General features: G+C 36.0%; 1 protein-coding gene across 2 annotated transcripts in view; it reads right to left on the minus strand.

The window, feature by feature from the left end:
- Positions 1–7,628: 7,628 nt before the first annotated feature.
- PDHX (pyruvate dehydrogenase complex component X) overlaps positions 7,629–25,241 on the minus strand; it is a 71,418-nt gene continuing 53,805 nt past the window's right edge. For both annotated transcript variants that reach the window (XM_020912255.2, XM_020912257.2), the window contains exons 6-11: positions 24,035–24,209; positions 22,338–22,485; positions 17,881–17,939; positions 16,389–16,547; positions 11,396–11,460; positions 7,629–8,782 (exon numbers count right to left, since the gene is read on the minus strand). In XM_020912255.2, coding sequence (XP_020767914.1) covers positions 8,524–8,782; positions 11,396–11,460; positions 16,389–16,547; positions 17,881–17,939; positions 22,338–22,485; positions 24,035–24,209 — 865 coding nt within the window. In that variant the 3' untranslated portion in view covers positions 7,629–8,523. The remainder of the gene's footprint in view (positions 8,783–11,395; positions 11,461–16,388; positions 16,548–17,880; positions 17,940–22,337; positions 22,486–24,034; positions 24,210–25,241) is intronic.

Here is a 25,241-nt window from a genome sequence, read left to right on the forward strand (position 1 = left end):
CTATAGGTCCACACCCTTATCTCAGCCCTTCAGTTTACCATTCCCCAGTCAAGAAGTAACACAGTGAATTGTACAAGAACACAAGTCAAAAGCAAATGAAATTTTCCCAAAGATGCAAAGCAGATAACTGAATCTGCCTAATTCAGCCCTTCCTAAGGAGGCTGTCTTCCAAGTAGAGACAGCTTTAGGCTGACCTCACCACACCTGCCATGTGGAAAAATAAGGGAGAATTCTAACTGGTGGCAGGCAGTCTGGATTCTATGGCCTAACAAACGTCCTTCCCCTTGAATCCACATCAATGTCTCATTGGGAGCAGAGGACAGGTGGGTAGAGGCGCTGAAGTAGTAAATCAGGTGTTTGATCTTTCTGTCAACACATTTGGTACACAAGGGTCAGTGAGCATCTCCACCTTTCACCAAGCAAAGTGTACAAGAACATCATCACTTCGTACACATTTTGTCACTGCTTATGGTTTAAACATATCTTTCTAAAGGTGAAATAAAATGCAATTATCTAACCAAGCTGGCACTGGTGGTAAAGAACCCGCCTGCCAATGCAGAAGACTTAAGAGATGTGGGACTTCATCCCTGGGTTGGAAAGATCCTCTGGAGGAGGGAGTGGCAACCTACTCCGGTGTTCTTGCCTGGAGAATCCCCATGGACAGACAACTGTAACCGGAGGGTTACAGTCCATGGGGTCACAAAGAGTCGTACACGACTAAAGCGACTTAGAATGTAGCACTCATGCGTCGACTTAGAATGTAGCACTCATGCGTCGACTTAGAATGTAGCACTCATGCGTCAAAAAGATGTATAGAAATTTTAAAAATTCTGTTGCTTGGTAATCTGATTGTTTTGAAACTTCAGGCCAATGTGAATAGCCAACACTCACCACTAAGGAGTTTCCTTCAGTGCTGAGGGGAAACTGCAATGAAACTTTAAAGTTTTCTTTTAACAAAATTTGTTCCTAATCAAATCAGATTTCTGACTGTCCATGTTACTTGTGTGTCCTAGTCCATGAATCTGTTCAACACATGAGTACTTTTCCATTTGTCACAATCTTATCCTCCCTTTAACTTCTTAATTTTTCTTTAAATACAAAGAAACAAAAGTCCACCAAATATCTGTTATTTTTATGAGTACCAGGTGGCAGAAACTTCTGCTAAAGAGTCATTCAATTAAAGTGTAATTTTTTAATTATTAAAAAAACACAACTGATGCAGCTAAGAGGTCTTCAGGTAAACTGCTTTTGAAAGTCTTGCGATATTGAAAATATAAGAGCACAAAAAGACCTTTCTGACCTCCTAATTAAAGATGAGTCAATGCTACCATCACAAAAATGTTCACATATTTACCCACCATAAAAGGGAAACTGGCCTCAGAACATCTTAGAGAAAACACAATGTTATGGGCTAGTCCCGACAAATGGTAATATTTTTACTTAATCGGTATGTTCTTGAAATCTAGGTACAGAACTGCTCCAGCAAGATTCCCCAGGTCCTTAACAAAGGAATGTGTTTGGAAGGTAAAGGTCAGACTGACACGCTGAGGGATGGCGAGGGATGAAGAGTGGGAGAAACTCAACCAGCCTGACACCCTACAAGATATGAGCCTCGCGTTATATTTCACAAATTAATAACTGCATTGGTGATGGTAAGGATGAAGGGTGGAGAGGCGATACACGTCAAGGAAAAACACATTCAAGATACACCTGCAAAACAAGCTGGGGAAAATCAAGGAGCTATTTCTACGTACCAAGCTCTGGTATCTGCACAGAAAGAACATGTACTTTCAACCACAAAGACATTTATTAAGTTAAAAAAATTATTAGACATTTCTTTTTCCATAGCTTGTTATCTCATAGCAAAACTAAAGAATTTTTTTTGGTCCTCAGCTACTAACTTGCCCTCTAACTAAGAACCTGAGGTGTTTTCTGGTGGACCATTAATTATTAATCCACACCATCTACCACCACTCATGAATCAGAACGTTAAAGGAATAGATCATTCATTACTGTTCAAACCCAGAGGACAGTAAGATTGCTGTGGCTTTGGCTACAGACTTATTTCTGTAATATTCTTACTTCTATAGTCCTGCAGTAGGTGCTACCTGGAAGTTCAACCAGTCGTTTTCACTATGTTAACAGGCATTTTCCCAACTCATAAGTCTTTATTTAATGTGCTAACCTCCAGGATTTACTACTAAGTTGATATTTTTTGAGAGAGGAATCTCTTAAGAGGCTCTGGGACCAAGCTGCCTGTCTTGAATCCTGTCACTGAAGTTACTCAACATGTCTTTAGTGAAATGCTGATAATATGAATACTGACCTTACGAGATTGTGATGAAACTTGAGTTAACAATATTTACATTTAAGAACTGAGAACAATGACTGAAACACAATAAGCTAGCTATTAAATAGCTCAGGGTGAGCATATGTATAGTTTGATGAAAAGGTCTGTATCTTAACGGGAATGAAATTAACTAGGTAATTAGAAAATTATATTGAAGTATCTAGAAAATGGGCTTCCCCTGTGGCTCCGCTGGTAAAGAATCCGCCTGCAATGTGGGAGGCCTGGGTTCAATCCCTGAGTTGGGAAGATCCCCTGGAGAAGAGAACGGCTATGCACTCCAGTATCCTGGCCTGGAGAGTTCCATGGACTGTATTGTCCATGGAGTCACAAAGAGTCGGACACCACTGAGAGACTTTCAGTTCACTTCGCCTAGAAAGTAAGAGTCCTGTAGAGAATTTCTCAAATGATACTTTTAAAACATGGTTTATTTTTACGAGTTTTCCCATTTTTAAGGCTTTTTAGGAAGCCATTCCTCCTAATACTTTCCAAAGTTGTGATGACTCATTCCGGAAGCAAGAAAATACACAAAAGACCTGTACGCACTGAATACTAAGTTTCCAGTTTTGCCCCATTCATAGGCTCATATACTCTCAGCTGAAAGGAATAATGACTCTAAGTTTTCTCTAAAAAAATGACTAAAATTGAAAAATTAAAAAAGACAGAGTTTTCTCTCAAGAGCAGCTACATTTATAAATCTTAGCATCCATTTCCATTCTAAAGTTGCATGAAAGCATAGTATAAAGAGAATACCTTGGAACTCTTATTTTGCTTATATATTTAACAGTTGAGATAAAGTATATTCTTGCTAATTCAACAATAGATAATAATTTAATTTTGGTGTCAAAATGATAAACCCACAAATAGTATGTTATTTAGTAAGTAATGAAACCTAGTTAACTGTGAGAGCTGTGTAACATGGGAAGAGATACATGGTGCTGGAAGATGAAGAGAGTCGGCCTCAACTTTGCTAACATTCATTTTGAACTAATACATTGAAAGGACAAACTAACTTGATATTTGGCATTAGAAATACCAAACTGTAAAAGTAAAACTTGATTTTTACCTGCTCCTATAGTTTTGCTGTCTGCTGGAGAAAAACTATTGCAAATGTAAAATGGTTATCTGAATACAGAACTATCCCAGCTGCAATAACATACCTAGAATGTTATATACTGCAGTGTGGGGAGCTTGAATTTTGGCACTGCAAAGACCTAGGTTCAAATCCCAGCTGTGGCACTTCTGAGCTGCATGCCACAAACAACATAATCCCCGAGTTTGAGCCCCTGGTCTGCCTTGTGATGATGGTTGTAAAGTAGCATACACCTACCTCATAAAACTGAGATTAAGCAAGATAAACAACTGCAAATGTGATTCATTTTCCCTCTTATTTCTTCATTTTATAGGTAAGAGAATACTGAGGCACAGAAATGAGTTTTTTTTTTTTAACCAAAAGCACAGTAATTTACAGAGAAAGTTGAAACTAGGCTTAAAATATTCTTGATTTAAGGATGCAAATGTGGGAAATGATGTATTAAAGACCAGTAGATCCGCTGAGAAGGATGGTAATTTAATAAGTACCACCTTCCCTGGTGGCTCAAATGGTAAAGAATCCGCCTGCAATGTGGGAGACTTAGGTTGGATCCCTGGGTTGGGAAGATCCCCTGGAGAAGGAAATGGCAACCCACTGCAGTATTCTTGCCTGGAGAATCCCCATGGACAGAGGAGCCTTGCAGGCTGCAGACCACAGGGTCGCAAAGCGTCCAACACGACTGAGCGACTAAGCACACACATCTTATAGCTAAAATGCCATTAGAAGTGCAGAACAAGTGTAATTCATGTGGTTAAAAATTTAACATATTTATATAATACTTTATGCTTTATAAAGTGCTATGACTAATATAACTTAATCTGACCACAATAGCCTTGTCTTTTAAAGACCCCCTTTTTTTTTTTTAGTTATTGGAGTAATATTTCATAAACTAAGAAATCTCAGAAAAAATAAATTACTCTAGGTGTGAATAAAGAAAAATCAGGAATAAGCAATGATTTTGCTAATAGTTTCTCAACTTTTAATAAAAACCCGTTTCTCTTAACTATATATACCATACATATGTTAAATTAGAGGTTTAAAAAGTAGCTATGGACACTTTGCTAGGAAGAAAAAGGTTGCTTAGATTTGTTGTAAAAAATATAGATAAGGAACTTCCCTGGTTGTCCAGTGGCTAAAAGTCCAAGCTCCCAGTACAGGGTTCAAACCCTGGTCAGGGAATTCCTAGATCCCACATGCCGCAATTAAGAGTTTGCATGCTGAGACTACAGATACTGCTTGCTGCAATGAAGATCAAAGATCCCATGTGCTGCAGCTAACAGTGGCACTGACAAAAAAAAAAAAAAATTGATAAGTGATAAAATGTCAGAGTAAATTTTATATGATCAAAGAAATAAAAGATTGCTACTAATAGAGGCTAATGGTTTTTCAAAATACATCTTTATACCTTAGATTTCAATTAAACAGTGTCTTCAATATTACATGTAGCCAAACCATGCTTTCCTTAAAACCCAGCTGTTCCCTTCTCTTGAAATCAATAGATGCTAGAAAACAAACTTTAAAAATCCACAAAAGTATTTTAAATGATTTTAATAGAAGATTGCTGCACTTCCCATTTATAAAAAGTCAACATGTCTCCTGAAACATAGCATTTGCTGTACGTAACTTATCAGAATCTTAACCATTTGTACACTGGTGATGAGGGCCATGGAATATTCTGTTTTGGACTGGGAAACTGCATCATGGTTGCTGCATTACTTGACAGCACACACCCATCCCACCTGTTCATAATGCTGTTACTGTTTAGTCACTAAGTCATGTCCGACTTTGCAACCCCATGGACTGCAGCACACCAGGCTTCCCTGTCTCCTAGAGCTTGCTCAAACTCATGTCCATTGAGTCAGTGATGCCATCCAACTATCTCATCCTCTGTCAGCCCCTTCTCCTCTTGCCCTCAATTCTTCCCAGCATCAGGGTCTTTTCCAATGAGTTGGCTCGTGCATCAGGTGGCCAAAGTGTTGGAGCTTTAGCATCAGCTCTTACAATGAATATTCAGGGTTGATTTCCTTTAGGAAATATTTGTAACATCCCACCGCAAATGAACATGTCGAATATTCTTAAGTTCTCCGTTCGTTAAAGCCCCTGACCTGGCAGAAAATCTAATCAATGGATCTTATATATTGTGGCCAAATTAACTTGAAAGTGATTCTGCACTGTTACTTCCTTTTCCAAAAGTCAACATGTTTCCTATTAATAGCGTCACATTTAAAATAATGGCTAATTCTTACCTGCAACACACTTCATTCTTTTATCTCATCACTTCACTTGATCATGATGCAATGTGTAATGAGGACAAAGTTTCCTTGAAAACTAAGAATGGTTATTTTTATTTTTCTCCCACACTGTCAGTATAATATATTAACTCATAGCACCACCTATCTTTGAATAAAGGTTAGGAAACTAGTTTTACTTTTAGCATAATGCCCAAATATCTGGCCTTTACAATTTAGTGAGAAATTAAGTCCAAAATGCCAAAAGAATAAAAAAATATCTAAAAACAGAAGTTCCATTTGACATGTACACTCAGACCAGTACATATCAATTTCTTGGCAATGTTTCAAAGGAGTCTGGCCAGCAGCATACTAAATTAGATTTTAATCTGCTACAAAATAGTCAGTGAGCAAACTGTGCCTGAAAATGTTAAGTACAGTTGAAGTCAGGGAGAAGCAGGGCCATTTTGACTTATCAATTCTAACACTCACTGATATCTCCATGCCCAAGTGTTAACTAGAATTTGTGTTGCCTTTTCCTTAGCAGTCTTCTCAACATTTTGGTCATTTCCCTTATTTAAATTAGAAAGGAAAAAAAAAAAAACCAACACAGGTATAAAGTTTCATTTTCACATCCTGTCAGTACTATAAATAAACTTAAAATGTGAAAGATAGCCTGCTCTTACAGCACACAGTTCATTCTCTGTAACCATCCCAATCAAGGACACCATACCTCTTTCTCAAATTAGTGTTATTCTCTGACCCTTCAATAAACCTAGGCAGTATAGATATATTAGAGAAAACACTGTTAGTCAGAATGAATGAGCATCTAAACCAACAGCTGAGAACTCAAGCCATGAGAAGCAACTGATTATAGGAAAAGCTTGGCTGTGATGTCCATGAAGAATTAAAATGTCTTGAATTTATGGAGCATCTCTTCTGTGGAAGGCAGGACAGCTCTGAAAGGCAGGCGGGGCCAACTATCATCACCCACTTCACCTACCGGGAAACAGACGTGACTACAGATCAGTGTGGTGACTACTTGGTCAGAGGTGACTACAGCAGAGCGTCAGTCTACTGGCAAAGCAGAACTCCAGGCCAAGGGTGACTTACGGCTGCCTCATGTGCTATTCCTCAGATACAAAAATTAGAAAAAAAAAAATTCAGTTAAAATGAACTGAAAATAATGTGACTTATGAAAGTTATTTTGAAAATAGCATTTGGTTACAATTTTTAGTATAACTGTTAATATGACAAAAGTTTTGAAGACTATTTTTAAAGAATGGCTGAGTAACTGAATTAAGCATCTTAGCAATTGATACAATGGGGCTCTAATTATTTTAGAAAGCTCTTTTGTTATAGCATAAGTAGTTCATCACATCATAGCATACAACTTATACCACAGGTAACTGGTAGTCACTGGTAAATTAAATCCATCCAATTCCAGTTACAGTTAGTTTGTCAACTGTTACAGAGTTGTTAAAAGAAGTTCTTCTAATCTTTACAAGAAGTAGTCAAACTTTCATATTACCAATGGAATAAAAAGGATAGTTCTCACTTGCTTAACAGGTCTTCTCTTCCACTCTTTCTGAAGTTTTACATCCACATCCATTATTTTCCTAATGTCGTATTATAGGTGACCCCTGTAACAGGAGTTTGAACTGTGCACGTACACTTAACATATGGAATTTTTTCAGTAAGTACCTACTATAGTACTACCCAATTCCCATTTGGCTGAATTCCTGGATGCAGAACCAGGGATATGAGGATTGACTGCAAACTTAAACACCGATTTTCAACTGCATGGGCCACAATTACCTACCTTGGGTTGTTCAAGGGTTAACTGTAATTTTAAATTCCTTCTCTCCTTCTGTAGGATCTCGAAGCCATTCCAGGGAAATTACTAGTCTATTTCAAGGTACTAAACTTCTGTGCCTTAACGTTTAAAATACAATAGAAATTTTTATATTTTCTTATATTTTATTGCATAATATAAACTTGATTAAAATGTATTAACAACACATTGTGTTCAAATCAACACTAAATTAAAATGTTTGGCAGGAAATCACATGACTATTTTAATATATTCCAACTCAGTACGAAGGTGAGCGAGCAGTTTATTTCTGAAGTTTTAGATATTTTAACTATAATTCATTATCAAAACAAATATTTTGGTCTCTTTCTTCATCTTTAATTTTTTAAAAAATTCTTCTTAAGTTCACAGTGTCATGGAAGTGTAAAATAAGATGGATAAAAACCACTTTAAAACATATGGCTTTATATACATAAAAAATTCAATAATGTTGCCACAACCCCTAATACAGTGTGATTCTTATTTATTTACTAGTATCCAGAATAAAGTTCTGTACATATTAAATTGTTCAAGTATATCTAGAGCAGTGCTTGTAAAAGTGAGGTCCCACTGCTACAATAATGGGTATCTCTTTGAAGACCACTTCTAATTCCAACACAGTTAAGGTAGAGTTCTAAAATTTTTTGATTTTACAGTTTATCATACATCCTCAAATATCCTAAAATGCTCCACTGAGCCAAACATCTAATTTAATTTACATCTAGTTTAACATCCCTTTAGTAGAGCACCAGTGGTTAAACTAAAAATGCATGTGACTAACCACATGTTTTCATCCTTCTATTAGTTACAGTTTGTTATTTACTTCCATAACATCAAACCCGAATGAAAATGAAGACAACTCAGGTCAAACTCCTTCGCCTTAAATAAATACACATTTCATCCACTTCATACTTAAATACCTAATTGTTTTCCTATAGTGTATGTTTCTCAGTAACAGCAATATAATTAACTAAGCCAAAGACCAACTTCTTATCTTTGAGGATCAGGCAAGTCGGAGAGGATTCTCCAGGTTTGCTTTAAAACTTTCCAGAAACCTGGTGGCCAGTTCGTCGTCGACCACCCGGCTGTCACTGGACATGGTGACCGTTATGAGCTGACGCTGCTGCAGCTGGGCATTCCCCTCTTCATCCTGAGTGAGTTTCAGCACAGGTCGGAATCTCCCTACAGCCAAAATGCAGGCCTGAGGAGGGTTGATCACGGCAGTAAACTCATCGATGCCAAACATCCCCAAGTTGGAAATACTAGGGGAAAACAAAAAGCTCTGAAGGCAGTATGTCTTTAACCAAAGAACCCTTTCCCCAAGTCATACATTTTTACTTTGCTGAAAAACTGTGCCCAGTTACTCAGAGACCAAAGACAAAGAATGCATAGTATCAAAAAGAAACCAAATAACAACACACAAATACTGTATCTAATATAAACATATATTCAGCATTGAACTGTAAACCCCAGGCAGAGAAATATGGCAAGAAAAAGAAATAGAAAAAAAAAAAAAAAGGAAATAGAAGAGTATAAGGGTTAGAAAAAAAGAAATAAAACTTTGTTTGCAGATGAACTGACTGTGTACAAAGAAAATCTAAGCATCTACAGATAAACGAGTAAGATAAGTGAACTTAGCTAAACCACTAGATAAGTCAATGTAAAAATCTGTATCTATATACAAGCTGCTTTCATTAGAAAAAACTAAAATAATACCATTTATAATAGTATAAAAAATCTAAATCTAATAAAACATATACATGATCCCTAAACAAAAAATTACAAAACAGGGCTGAAAGAAATCAAAGAACTAAGTGAACAACGGTTTATACCATGTTCATTCACTGGAAGAGTCAATGCTATAACGGATGTCAATTCTCCCTAAACTTAAATCGATCAACCAATTCAGTGCTATCCCAACAAAATCCCAGCAAGATCACTGCCATGTGTGTATGAAAAAAGACAAGCTGATTTAAAAATTTATTTGGAAATATAAAGCCAGGAAAGACAATCTTGATGGTGAACAAAACTGGAAGACTTTCACTGTCATAGATCAAAAATTAGTTAGCTTGTATTAAGCAAGCAAAGGACAAACAGACCAACTGAAAAGGAGATAGAATACAGAAAAGAACCAAACATGGTTACTTTCTCAATGCTATAGAGTAGTAATGGTATCAATAACTGACATTTAGTCAATTAATTATCCAGATGGGGGGAAAAAAGAGAACTTTGACCTTTACCTCCATATCACAGACAAAATCTGATTTCAAACAGATAGTAATCTACATGAGAGAAATTATAAAGCTCTGAAGATAACACAGAAGAATAAAACTTCATGATTCTGGGATAGACAATAATTCCTAGCAGGAAAAAAAAAATTACTAACAATAAAGAAAAATACTGATAAATAGGATTTTATTAACTCAGAACTTCTGTTCATTAAAAAAACACCATCAGAAAAGTTTCAAAGGCAAGGTACAAAGTGGGAAAAGTATTTGAAACAATATATATCCTAAAAAGCCTATGTATCGGGAAAAAGAAACTCCTATAAAACATTTTAAAAAACAGTCGCAAACTTCAGCAGGTGTTTTACCTGATAAGTAACCAGATACCCAAATGGCTGACAGATAAATGAAGACAGTATTCAACATCATTAATTTTCATTTCCCTTGGGCTTCCCAGGTGGTGTCAGTGGTAAAGAACCTGCCTGCCAAAGCAGGAGATCTGTGAGACACAGGTTCGATCCCTGGGTCGGGAAGATTCCCTGGAGGAGGGCATGGCAACCCACTCCAGTATTCTTGCCTGGAGAATCCCTTGGACAGAGGAGCCTGGTGGGCTACAACCCCAAGACTCACTAAAACCTAATAATACCAAGAGTTAACAAGAATACAAAGCAACAAAAATTCTCATACACTGTTGATGGAAGCAAAAAATGGTAGAACCATTTTGAAAAGCTATCTGGCAGAATCTAGCAAAGATATAAACCCAGCAATTTTACTTTCAGGTTTACAAAAAAAAAAAAAATACATACATATAACCACAATAAGACACTGATAAGAATGTTCATGGCATCAGCAACAGCATTTGTAAGAGCACTAAACTGTAAACAACACAAATGCCCACCAATAGTGAAATGGACACTTGAGTATTTATACAGAATACTACAAAATGCTACAGTGCAATAATAAGTAAATGACTTTAACAGACATTAATGCTGAATGAAAGAAGTCAGACACTGAAGAATATGTATTTATATAAAGATCAAAGTTGGCAAAACAAAAACAATGGTAATAACTTTCAGAATTGTGGTTACCCTCTAGAGGGTCAGAATTAGGAGGGATAAAGGGAGGCTTATGACATGGAAGTAATGTTCAGAGTCTCGCTTTGGTTGGTTACACAGATTTCTTCACTTTGTAAAACATTCCAGCTATATTCAATGTACTTTACTGTATGTATGTTACACTTAAGCAAGAATAGAGCTGATGATAACTCAAGAGTCACAGTGTTAACATTTTACCCCGAGGGACCTAACCCCAAGGGACCTTAAAATAAATCACAAGTAGAAAAAAAATAGTTGAGGTTTATAAACCTACTTACTATATGCCAGAATCTGAATGTCATTCTATGAACATCTGAATGGGCTAACCAGCTAACCCTAATGGCTTTCTATTAGCTTTGATATGAAAGCTTAACTAGTCTGAAGAACACTTTCACATATTCTCTTGTCTAAAGTATGATATTTAGCTTAAATTTTAAAAAAAGTGATATTTAGCTTAAATTTTAAAAAAAGTTTCAGAAAATAAAACAGGTTGACAAGTACTTTATAAATCTTATGTCTGTTTCATGCTGCCAATAATTAAGAGTTTAAATTTTACCTAAAAGATCCTCCTTGATATTCTTCAGGTAACAATTTTCCATCTCTGGCTTTCTTTGATAGAGCCTGAGAAAAATATAAACAGAGCATGATAACCAACACTACATTATATAGCTGATTTTGTCACTTTAAATAGTTTTATAGGGTACACTCTCATCTTTGATAGGCCTTGACTTTATAAGAGAGTATACATACATATGCATGTACATACACATTTTAAAATTATATATGTATAATTTTCTCTAACACACTTAAAAATGAGTAAGAGCACAGTTAATCCAAGAAGCTATAAATATGTGAATCAAAACTCTAGAAAAATCATCTCCCTTTAAAAACTCTTCAAATACTGGAATTATCTTGTATACTATGCAGAATGTTTCACTGTTCTTTATACATACAATGCAATTTTCTGCTTTGCCTATGAACTTTTTTTCTTGCAAGAAAAAGTATTAGAAGAGCCCTTTTTGTTAATTTAGTACCTTTTAAATAAAGTATTCAATGGCAACAATCTCAAAACCAGCACATCAATTTTCATCTTTCAGCATTTGCTTCTCTTTTACCCATAACAGACTAATTTCAAATAGTTGTTAAAAAAAACAAAACAGAATTTTATATTTACTTCACAATATTATAAGCAGCTTCAGTGTTGTTACTCTTTATAACTGATTTTTTAAATGTCTGTTTAACATTCTAAAGATTGCATCTGTCACAATTCAGTCATTTTCCTAGTCAGATAATTTGGTTAATTTGTTTCTTTTGAATTATTTCATATGATTTCTCAGAAGTGGAATTACAAAGCCCTAGAAAATGGACTTTTTGTTGTTGTTTTTGATCCTATAGCTAAAGCATTTCCGGAATGAGCTAGTCTATTCTATGCTGCTACAAGGGATGTAAAAATGTAGTCATTTCATATCACCCTAAAGCTGATGTCTAAAAACTTACAGAGGGAAAGACAGATAATACTCTGAGAGCGAAAAGCAGTTGAATTTTCCTCTACTTGTACTTGCAATTGATCATACTTCTCTTAATTTTTATTTTTCAATGCTTCAAAAGCAAGGGGACATAAGACTGAATCATTGTATATGAATAACAAAGAATTATTTTAGAGAGTAGGGATAAATGAAGCTATTGTCATTGGGTAGATGATACAAATCTAGGGCTTATTCAATATGATATTCAATATAGATAACAATTACCACTGATAACTATTTAATTTTAAATCACAGATGATTCAGTTTTTGAAAAATAAAACATTCTTTAAAAATCTAAAAATGATCTCATTGTGACTTACTGCCAAATGCATCAATTACAGATTTATATTACTAGCATACAGTTACTTACAAAACTATATAGATCCGGAATGAAAAACTAAGAGATGAATTTAGACTTGTGCTTGGAATATCAAAAATAGAGAGAACAATCTTTTTTCCTGCCTTAAGCAATATAACTTCACATGATCTGAACAACAAGCACATATCATATGAACTTTAAAAGCTTTTCTCTAAAGGCACATGATCACAGCACATCCTGATGAGTTACCAGGCTAAAAGAAACAAAAAAACATTTATTATTTAAAAAAAAAAAAAGTCTGCAGCATACATAATATACTTTAAAAAATCTCTATAAACCCAAAACATATCACTAGGATATTCATGTCAATGAACTCAAGAGACAGCACGGAGTAAGGATAGATTCTGATGAGGATCACTGGTTCTAAAAGTAACTAATTCTCATTGGGATTTCCTGGTAATGTGAACTTAAAAATCAAAGCACGTGTTCCTGAACCATCAAGTTGACAGGACATAATACAAGCTAACTAGCAACTATTTCTAAAATTACCTTGTGTGTGCATGCTAATTTGCTTCAGTCATGTCTGACTCTTTGTGACCCTATAGACTGTAGCTCACCAGGCTCTTCTGTCCAAGTGGATTCTCCTAGCAAGAATACTGGAGTGGGTTGCCATGCCCTTTTTCAGGGGATCTTCCCAACTCAGGGATCGAACTCGTGTCTGCTGCATTGCAGGAGGATTCTTTACTGCTAAGCCACCAAGGAAGCCCAAAATATATCACATGCCTTACTAACTCATTCAAAAAATTTACTGGCTACTAATGAGGTGAACTTTGCTTCTGTCTCTTAAAACTATTGTAATTAATGAAGAATAGCATGGAATTTAAGCCGTGTTACTGTATTACTTTATTTAGGAAATATAAACTGAACTTTGCTGAGGCAGGCCTTCAGTCCCACACACTGACAACCTTGCGATTCTTAAGCGTCAAGAAGTACTTAGAGCAGGCATTCTTAACTTGGAGTCCATGGGTAGATAGTCACAGTCTAACAAATTCCTTGAAAAACTACTTCCAACAGAATAGTTTTTATTGAAAACTTTTTTAAAAATAAATTCACTGAGCAACTATTATCTTCTAAGCACCATCCAGAATTAGATATACGGCAATGAACAAGACAGTCAACATCAGAGTGTCCGGAACATACAGGGGTCGACAAATAAATAAACAAGGTAAATTCAAAGACTTGTAAACCATACAAAGACAATAAACAGGGCAATTATTTAGGAACCTACTTTAGCTATGGAAGCCACAGAAGGCCTAAGAAAGTGGCATTTGAACTGAGAAATGCCTGGCTTTAAACAAACAACTTCTAGTGCTTTCTAGATGCAACACTGTGGGCAAATTTCTTAAAGTCTGTGCTAAATCTCAGTTTCTTCAATTTGAAGTTAAGCTTCCAACTATGATATAAAGCTATTAAGATTGAGTGAAGTGCTTAGCCTACTGTCTGGTACATTATAAGATAAGATAAGGAAGTGATAAGTCTCAGTCATGTCCGACTCTCAGAGACCCCACGGACTATAGAGTCCATGAAATTCTCCAGGCCAGAATACTGGAGTGGGTAGCCTATCCCTTCTCCAGGGGATATTCCTGACCCAGGAATCAAACCGGGGTCTCCTGCACTGCAGGCAGATTCTTTACCAACTGAGCTATGAGGAAAGCCCTAGTGGAGTGTTAATCACCGACCTTGAAGTGGGAGAAAGGCAGGCAGAATGGGAAGCTCAGACAAGTAGCCAGAGCGAACAGACCCAGGAGCTGCTGGGAGTTACAGGAAATGCTCAAGGATCACCAGAAGCCCTGGGATACTCCTGAGGGCTGGGAGGGCCCTTCCCACTGCTGGGAGGCGAGTGACACTGCTTCCTCACCACCTCAACTTAGTTTCTTTTAGGATGCAAGGAACAGCGAATGCTAACATAGCTGCTTTAAGAATCATATTATAGGACTAAAACTGATAAACTGGTTAGAATCAAAGAAAGTTCTCTGTAACAGTTAATTTTTAACTCTATAAGTGGAAGTGGAGTCGCTCAGTCATGTCCGACTCTTTGCGACCCCATGGACTGTAGCCTACCAGGCTCCTCCATCCGTGGGATTTTCCAGGCAAGGGTACTGGAGTGGGTTGCCATTTCCTTCTCCAGGGGATCTTCCCGACCCAGGGATTGAACCCAGGTCTCCTGCATTGTAGACAGATGCTTTACCATCTGAGCCACCTATAGTTAAAGGAAATTCTAACTCTGTTTAATCTAATCTCATATGAACACCACAAAAACACTAAAATTACATGTATTTCACTGCTGCTGAAAACTGTTCACGAAAAAAAGGTGTGCAGCATCTAAATAATCCAACCTTTATTACTTTAATTTTTGAATACCACCCTTCAATTTAAAAAAAGTTCCTTTTTTATATATAAAAACACTGCAAATCTTTCCAAAGAGGAGGGAAAAAGATGTAAGTATGCAAATTCCACTAAGGTCACCTTTAATTATATTTAACTCAAGATCCAAGACTATGCATTTTTAATTAGATTACCTTCCACTCACTGGGGCTTCACTGGTAGCTCAGCTGGTAAAGAATCCGCCTGCAATGCAGGAGACCCTCGTTCAAGCCCTGAGTTGGGAAGATCCCCAGGAGAAGGGATACACTACCCACTCCAGTATTCTTGGGCTTCCCTTGTGGCTCAGCTGGTAAAGAATCCGCCTGCAATGCAGGAGACCTGGGTTCCATCCCTGGGTTGGGAAGATCCCCTGGAGAAGAAAAAGGCTACCCACTCTAGTATTCTGGCCTGGAGAATTCCATGGGTTGCAAAGAGTTGGGCATGACTGAGCAACTTTCACTTTCCATTCATTTATTTATCTGGGATAAGCAGGTCTACATACAGCTCCATAAAGAAGTCTTATATTCTACTTTTTAATCCCCCTTACAACTTGTTTTACATATATATATATATATATTTATTTATTCATCCATTTATCTTTGATAAATGGAAAAAGAATCACTTATCTATATGAATCTGAAATTTTCAAAGGTAACACCCTCAAGCCCTGGGATACTTCTGCCAAAAATTACCCTTGGAAATTAATTGAGGCTGTCAAAGCTGACCTATTGTGTATGTTCCTGCCTATTCAATGCAGTAATTTTGGTGAGAGCTGATTCTTACATATTAGAGCCCAGGGGGAAAAAACAAAAATTTTGCTTCTGGAATACTAAGTACTTTCAGTGGTCTCAACCTTAGAGAGGAAATGAATAAACTTTTAAGAATAAAGTGCTGTGAAAAGTGAGCACTTTAATAAAAATGCAGTTTCAGCTTTAACTTTAGAATCTATCTAAAATATCATATTTAGGGTCAAATTATGGACTTGGGAAATAAAGCAGTCATCTGTAGCTTGAATGCAGCTGGCCCTAAATATGCATGTTATTTCTGAACGTTTGAATGCAAAATAATCTTAAAATGGGTTGTATCTGGATCAACTTAACAACATATATGCATAATTGATAATCATTTCAAAATACCAAAAATCTCTCTAGCTTTCTCTCTCTCTCACACACACACATACACACACACATATCTATCTCACAGTGTGACCAGATCATGTCAAGTCTTTCCCAGAAAGTAAATTCCAACATTTTGCGAGTACAGTATCGCTTAAGACCTACCTTTACAGAGTCAGCAATCTCCTGTAGACCCTTAGCAGCAGCATCTTTTATGACTGGCGTAATCAGACCTCTATCTGTTGCCACAGCCACCGAAATGTCAATACAGGGCAGTTGCTTTGCACCCTCTCCATCCCAGCTTGCATTAACACTAGGCATTTGCTAGAAGGCACAAGTAGAAAAAACATGTTATTCAAGAAGGAGCTTTAGACCAAGGTTATTAGAGAAAAATAACTAACGTTATGCATTTTTTAAAGTGAATATAGCTAGACTGAAGGAAAGAAAGAAAAATTTGATTTGAAAAAAGTGGTTTGGACTTCTATATTAAATAACTTTTATGTTTGGGAAGAATAAACACTATCTTTTTTGAAGCAAGCGTAAGGAAATTCTGATGATTTATACATGTTTTGATCTCTTTATATCATGGTTAAGAAAAAGACTTTTTTTCCTAAACCTAATGGCTAGGGAGTATTTAATATTTGTGAGCCTTCCTGCTTCAAATGATGACTGACATAACTTAGAGGAGAAGAGAAGAGGGTAGAGGGGTAGTGACATTCAACCGCACTATTCCTGTGGCATAAAGAAACCTGACTTCTTAGTGGAGCCCTGGGAGATATTAGCAGACCCTTAATAAATGACTTCCTATTTAAGAGAGATTTCCTAGGCTTCATTAACATACGCTACATACTATATATGGGCCTTTGCTGGTGGCTCGGGGTAAAGAATCTGCCTGGTAATGAAGGAGACATGGGTTTGTTCCCTGGGTCGGGAGGATCCCCTGGAGAAGGAAATGGTAATGTAGCAACCCACTCCAGTATTCTTGCCTGGGAAATCCCATGGACAGAGGAGTCTGGCAGGCTACAGTCCATTGGGTCGCAAAGAGCCAGACATGACTTAGCAACTAAAACAGCAATGTATACTATATATGAGCATGTACATATTTAATATACACTCAACTACACTGAGGATGAAAAAAAACAGAAGAAATTACCAAATGCCTGGAAACAGTGTGTATTGATAATATTGTCAACTATCACAAGAGAAAATGATGCTGAAAATGGATATCAACAACTAATTTCTTTTCAAAAATTCATTGCTTTTTGCCAAGTTTGATCCAAGCCTCCCAGCATGTCATTTAAAGACAGCAATCCACAATTTGATTCCACCCAGTCTCTCTAATTTTATTCCTGACCACTCTCCTAAGATGAATTTTCACTTAGGTTTCTCACAGTTATGCTACACTGATTTCCATTTCATCACTGTTCAACTACTCATTTCACTTCTCCATCTTTCAAGGCTCAACTCTTTTATCCAACAATGCCACTATGTCCAAATAATAAAGTCTCAACCCCCAGAGGTTTTTAAATTCTTCATAGATAATAATGAAATTAAAGAAGAAAATAAATCAAAACAAATCCTCACAAATGAAGAATGTTTGACCCCCAAAATTAGAGACTACTTTAGAAGCCAAAATTATCTGGGCTTTACTACTTACTTTAAGTGTAACAGCTGCTGCCTTGATAATAAAATCGTTTACTGATACTTTAATGTCATCTGAAAGAAAAATAAGCATATGATATTTAATATTCAAAATAAAACTTTAAAATGAATAATTATGATTTCAAACTTAAATTACGAACTGTACTGACAAACAATGGCAAAAAAAATACTACAGGTCTTTGTTTGCTTAGTCATAAGGTTTCCTTGAGTAGAAAAATTTGTGTTATATGAGGTCTTGGATAAATAATATTAACATGAATGTAAATGTTTACTCCTAGTCCTGATTACAATTCTTTTAAGTTGCTCAGATATCATACACAAGTACTTGAAAGATACATGACAACCATAATCAGAAAAAAAAAAGAATCAAGTCCTGTGTCTCTAAAAAGACAAATGGTCTGTCCACAGCATGTATAGTCAGGAAGTTTACAAGACGATTCATTTTCTTCCAAATCCTTTTCAAATGTCTGTATCCTGTGTACTCTTTATAATATACTGATTATATTGAAAAATCACCTTAAAAAAACAAGTATATATATATAACACACACACACACACACACACACACACACACGGGCAGGGGGGTGGAGTTTTCAGAAATTTCTTTTTACTAACAAGGCATGCAATGAAAAAATTTTAAATTACTACATTAAATAAGAGCTGATTTTTAATTTAACCAAACAGGATATAGTAAATGCCAAAGACGAAGCAATGCTGGCATGGATCCTAATGCAATGAATGATATGAGGTCTCTCACTAGTTTTACGGTGAATTCAATTAAATCAATGTTCTTCCAGTATACATAATGATTTTAAGATAAAGCTGGGGTCCCCTCCCTTCCCAAAGGGCTGATCATAACAAAAGCATTGGGTTTATACCTCTGCTTTACCAGTGCGTATGAAAGTGTTGGAAAATGGAAACTATATTTGATTCTTTATTGCATGGGCTTCTAGAAAAAGACTTTAAGATCAATATCTAGTCATGGTATGTGGAGGATACACAAATCCAGTTACTATAGTATCATGGAATTTTACATGAACAACAGTTCATTCCAAAGGCATGCTAAGATTTCAGAAAGGGATTATATGTATTACCATAAACTGAAGTACTGCCAAACTGTCACAGTAACTGTCAGCTGCTTTTCTAATACACAGCTCTTATAATTCAGATTTCCAGAAATACAGACATCTTTGTTTAAAACTCCTTTAGGAGCAGAAAAATAAATGGATTTCCAGTGCTGAGAGACTTTTATCAACTCACTGTGCTTATCTCTCATGTATCTCAGCATCCTTCCCACTTTACCTACCATTCATAGGTGTCCCCAGTGAAGACTTCCCAAATAACCTACCAGCTGATGATTTCCAAATCTAGGGCCCTAGTGGGCAGTCCTCACATGATTTCCCACCCGCATCATACTCCTATATTTCACCACTTTCTTCATCTTGAAACACGTTCTCTTTCTGGTATCTGTGTTACAGACTCTCCTGGTTTTATTCCACAATCTGCTCACTCTCTTTCAGTCAGATACCATTTATATGACAATGAGTCCTTCAAATTCTATCATAAATCCTTCCCTATCTGGAGTTTCACTCTCAAACACACACTTTCTCACATGACATTTTCACTTGTATTTCTGATAGGCATCCCAAATCTAGTATGTGGAAAGATCTTTTCCCCAAATTCCTTTCAAACATATAGAAAGGATACCATTGCTAACATTTTATTAAGAACAGAGTAGGACGTAACTGGAAAATTCTTAAAGAGATGGGAATACCACACCACCTGACCTGCCTCTTGAGAAATCTGTATGTAGGTCAAGAAACAACAGTTAGAACTGGACATGGAACAACAGACTGGTTCCAAATTGGGAAAGGAGTACGTCAAGGCTGTATACTGTCACCCTGCTTATTTAACTTATTTGCAGAGCACATCATGTGAAATGCCAGACTCTTTGAAACAAAATGGAATCAAGATTGCTGGGAGGTGGAGTAGGAAATGGCAACCCATTCCAGTATTCTTGCCTGGAAAAGTCCATAGACAGAGGAGCCTGGCGGGCTGCAGTCCATGGGGTTACATGACTGAGTATGTGTGCACAAGGGTGGAGGGAGAAGGGTTGGTAGCAATAAAGTGGTAGAACTTAAAAAAAAAAAAGAAAAAAAGATTGCTGGGAGAAATATCAATAACCTCAGATATGCAGATGACACCACCCTTAGGGCAGAAAGTGAAGAACTAAAGAGCCTCTTGATGAAACTGAAAGAAGAGAGTGAAAAAGTTGGCTTAAAGCTCAACATTCAGAAAACTAAGATCATGGCATCTGGTCCCATCACTTCATGGCAAATAGGTGGGGAAAAAATGGAAACAGTGAGAGACTTCATTTTTTTGGGCTCCAAAATCACTGCAGACGGTGACTGCAGCCATGAAATTAAGACGCTTGCTCCTTGGAAGAAAAGCTATGACCAACCTAATCAGCATATTAAAAAGCAGAGACATTACTTTGCCAATAAACGTCCATCTAGTCAAAGCTATGGTTTTTCCAGTGGTCATGTAAGGATGTGAGAGTTGGACTATAAAGAAAGCTGAGTGCCAAAGAATTGATGCTTCTGAACTGTGGTGTTGGAGAAGACTCTTGAGAGTCCCTTGGACTGTAAGGAGATCAAACCAGTCCATCCTAAAGGAAAGCAGTCCTGAATATTCATTCGAAGGACTGATGCTGAAAACTGAAACTCCAATACTTTGGCCACCTGATGTGAAGAACTGATGCATTGGAAAAGACTCTGATGCTGGGAAAGGCTGAAGGCAGGAGGAGAAGAGAAAGACAAGAGGATGAGATGGTTGGATGGCATCACCAACTCAATGAACATGAGTTTGAGTAAACTCCAGGAGCTGGTGATGGAGAGGGAGACCTGATGTGCTATAGTCTATGAGGTCTCAAAGAGTCAGACCCTACTAAGCAACTGAACTGAACTGAGTAGGACATACACTGTGAGGGAATATCAAATACCCTCATTTGCATATTGTTACAAAACAAAGTGTGAAACATGCTTATAGAATGTTATAGATTATAACCTCATATAAGAAAGAGGAGTGGAGATGCATGGATAATGTGGGCTCTTTGAAGACTTAACAGAAAATCCCTAATTGAAAGGACAAACCACATCTGGGCAATGCAGATACTATATGAATCCATACCTACACTGAAATAGTACTGCTTCCTGTCTCATGAGAGGAAGGAACTAGGAAAATTATTTCCACAATAACCTCTATGTCATACAAAACTAAGCAAGTTTGATTTGAGACCAAGGGGAGCTTCCAGGGTTAACTTTCTGACTATTGATCACTCTGTCTAAAATAGCTTTCCATTTGGTTCCTTGGACTGTTAGAATCTGTCAGGTTTGAAAGTCTATACCTAAACTGATTTACCAGTCCTGCTTTCATTTAGGATATAGAAAGCCATAAGAGAAAGCTGTGCCCATCTGAATAGGGTGAGAGGAAAAGCAAGATAAACTACAAAATCGTAACTTTCTTGAGCCCATTAGGGAACTGAGGTTATATCTAAGCTTTAGAATTATGTCTATAATTATATAATTGTTTATATATGTTTATATGTATGTTTATAATTAGAGCTCAAAGGAGAAAAAAATATGAAGTAGAAGATATAGTTACAAATAACTGTATCTAGAAGTTTTCAAAATTAATTAAAGACACAAACCACAAAACAGATAAGCTAAGAGAAACCCAGACAGGATAATTGCAATAGGTCAAAAAAAAAAGGGAAATAAAAATCTTTACGCACTTAACACTCATACTGCTAAAACATCACATATATAGGATAACAGAAAAAGAATGGCAGCCAATATTCTGTAAGTCAGAAGATAATAGAATGATACCTTTAAAATAACTGAAAAAACAAAAAAAATAAAAAATAAAAAAAACCCATACTCACTTATTTAAAATTCTACACCCAGCAAAAATATCTTTCAAAAACGAAGGAGATACACCCAGGAGAATGACTACTATCAAAAACACAGAAAATAACATCAGTTTATACTAAAAAGTTTATGTCTCTCAGCAACCTTAGTTTTAGTTGATTTGAGAGAGAAACAATACAAATTTAATACCATGAAAGTACATTTTAAATATGAACTAAAAATTAAAACATATAAAGAAGAGTGATATCTTAAAATATCTTTAAAATATTCTTAAATCAGTTTTGGATATTTTTATGTTCTAAAATGTTAAGAATTGCTTCTTCAGATATTCCAAAAAGTATGATGTATTCAATACTATGGAATCAATTTATTTCTTATAGGAAAAGAGAATTCTTTTCTAATACTAAAATATGCCCAGATGATGAAACTGAAGTAAGAAGATACACAATGTACATTTTATAAACAAAGGATATCATAATAGTTTAGGATGTTTATGACATTAAATAAACTCAGTTTTACTAACCTTTGACCAGATTTTGTCTAGCTTTTAGGACAGCTCCAAGGTCACAGTCAGTAGTAGCATATGCATGAGGTATAGTACTTTTAGATTCAGTTAATCTCTTGGCAATAACCCTTCTAATGTTGCTAGCTGGGATTTCAGTGAATGTGCCCTGCAAAGAATGATAACGTGTCCATTAAATCATAAACAGAACTGAAAAAAACAAGCAAATAAACTGTATAACTGAAGTCTGATCTCAATGACCTAACTTAAAGTTTAATACAGGAAAGCCTGTGTGCCACAACAGAGAGCCCTTGGGCTGCAATGAAGACACAGCACAGCCAAAAGTGGCTGTCAGGAATAAAGACCACACTTTCTTTATAAAAAAAAAAGGAAACATACCAAATCATAAATAATCCCCTAATGGGTGTGCTTACTGAGATATTACCTATAAGCTTGTAAGTAGCTTTTGTTACAAACATCACTTCTTAAAACTCAAAGCAATCAATATATCAACAAAACAACTACAGGGAATTCTTACTTATTAAAATGGCATACATGAGAAAAAGATAATCCAAAATACTAGATAATCTCCCAAATTATTTCTATTTTGGTTTGTAATTAAGAATAAAACAAATCACATGAGATCTTATTTTCAATAAACTCATAAAGTATGAATGAGATAAGAAGGTCTTCCTATAACTTTACTGTTGCTTTTTAATTCTGTTCCTTGCACCTCTAACAAAAACATGATGGGCCTTAAATTATGGCTAATTCCTTTTTTGTCTGTCATTCTGGGGCAAGATTACAATCACTTAGGATAATAAAAAAAAGTCAAAAGTACAGCTGATTTTTTTTTTACAAATGCTTTCTAAGAGAATCAAACATTTTATGCTAGCAAAACACTTGATCAAATAAAATAAATAATGTTTATATACTGAAAGAATTTTAAAGTTTATCTGCCAAATTTGAATAACTTATTTTTTAAAGAAATAAGATCTGATTACTCATAAACTGTTGTGTATGTAGACATGAATCATTAACATACATTTCAAAAATCTGTTTCTCATGAAACTTGTACTGTTTCTAATTCTTTGACAATATTACATTTGAATATATTTCTCCATCAGAAAAGGCACTGTAGGTTTATTCTTTTCAGTGCCCATTCAACTTTAAACAAACATGATTATCCTGCATTTCTTCTGATGGGAAGCAAATGACATAAAAGGTACTAAGAAAGGGAGACAGAGAGGTAAAACGGAGTAATTTGAAAACAAAAAAGGGCATGTATCCAAGAGGGAGAGAACAATTAGCTATACAATTTCTACAGGTTTTTCACTGTAAGACTATCAACACTGTTAGGCAAAAATAAAACATATCCACAAAAGGGAGCTGGTGTCAGCTATTGGTAACTAGTAGCACACCCAAGGAAAAAAGACATGGAAAGTATCATTATTATAGGGCAGATACATGGCACGTACACTGTGGAACTTGTGGCAAATTTAAATTGAATCATAATTCTATTTGGAAGTTAGCACTGTATAAACAAATTTTGTTTACAGAAATGTGCAAAACAGAGTGTTTCTGTCTTTATCACTTTCAGCTACTACTAGTAGCTCATAACAGACTAGTAAAAGAACCCATAAAACGTTAAGAGTAATGGTTCTTATTTTTTCTCTCAGTTAAATCTGAAAAATAAAAATCTATTCAGATGACATTACCTCTACATTAGGTTGTCCGGGAGTGGATACAGGAGGGATCATTGGCCGGGGATAAGATGGAGTGGCTGCAGCCTGTGGGGGCAAAGGCGCTGTGGGAGTGGTTGGCAGGGCTGGGGTGGGTCTGGGTTCAGTGATCTTGCCCGTCTGTTTCAACTGGACCAGTTTGAGAGCATCCCTGGAGATAAGAAGGGAGTTAGATAACCATGATTAGCAACCAGGACTGTAAGAATGTTCAGAAAATGGAGGCTACATGTGGAGGGAAGATAGAGGAAATGAGTATTTTTTTTGGGAGGGAGGTGTCTTTTGGCAGATGAGCAATTCATAAAGTAAGCCATACCCTCATTCTTGGTACTTGTGAAATAATTTTCACATAGCATTCAGAGAGTGTTAAGCTTATTGTACTTATGACTTTCATTAGGATATTTACTAAAGTATTGGTGCAAATTCGACTGTTTATGGCCAGGAAATCATACCACTTAAAATTATGCTCAAATGCTATCAGCACAATCTAATGTAATAAATCTAACCCATAAAAGCATTTAGAATGAAAAATAACTAAACGAGTAACAGATTTGCCTTTGTATTATTCTGCAAAATAAAGGTGTCTTTGTTTATTAAAAGGATATAATTAGACTACCATGTCAAGCCCTCAATCCATTCTAAGTTATAGTGGCATAAAGTCATGTATTTCCTTATACAAAACAGCTTTTTTGAAAATTTTAATCTGACAATTCAAAAGTACTTAAAAATGTCTTACATTAAAAATGTTTTAAACCTAATTTTTTTAAAATAAAAAAGATTTTACATAGTCTAAAAATGAATTCAGGGTGACACAAATCCAAAGGCAAATTATATTTCTGAAATTTCTTAAATGCAGTTAGTGATCTGGTATTATCACATGGTAGGAAGAGTGTTAACTCTGAGAGAGCCCAATATTGCTGTTCCTGGTGTATACATCCCACATCATCTCTTCTGAGTGTAGCTGGGCCTGTGAACATGATGGACGTCACTCCCATGATTAGGTTGCCTTTGAGGACAAAGTGATGGATTTTTGTAGACATATCCATTAAGGTCCTAAATCAGTGACACTGAGTTAATCAAAAGGCAACCTATCCAAGGTTCAGACATATCAGGTAAATTCTTTAAAAGGAAGAGAAAATTCCTAAAAGAAATCTGAATGGAGAAAAATTCTTTTATTTGCCTTGGA

The sequence above is a fragment of the Odocoileus virginianus genome, chromosome 10 (assembly GCF_023699985.2).
Source record: "Odocoileus virginianus isolate 20LAN1187 ecotype Illinois chromosome 10, Ovbor_1.2, whole genome shotgun sequence".
NCBI lineage: Eukaryota > Metazoa > Chordata > Mammalia > Artiodactyla > Cervidae > Odocoileus > Odocoileus virginianus.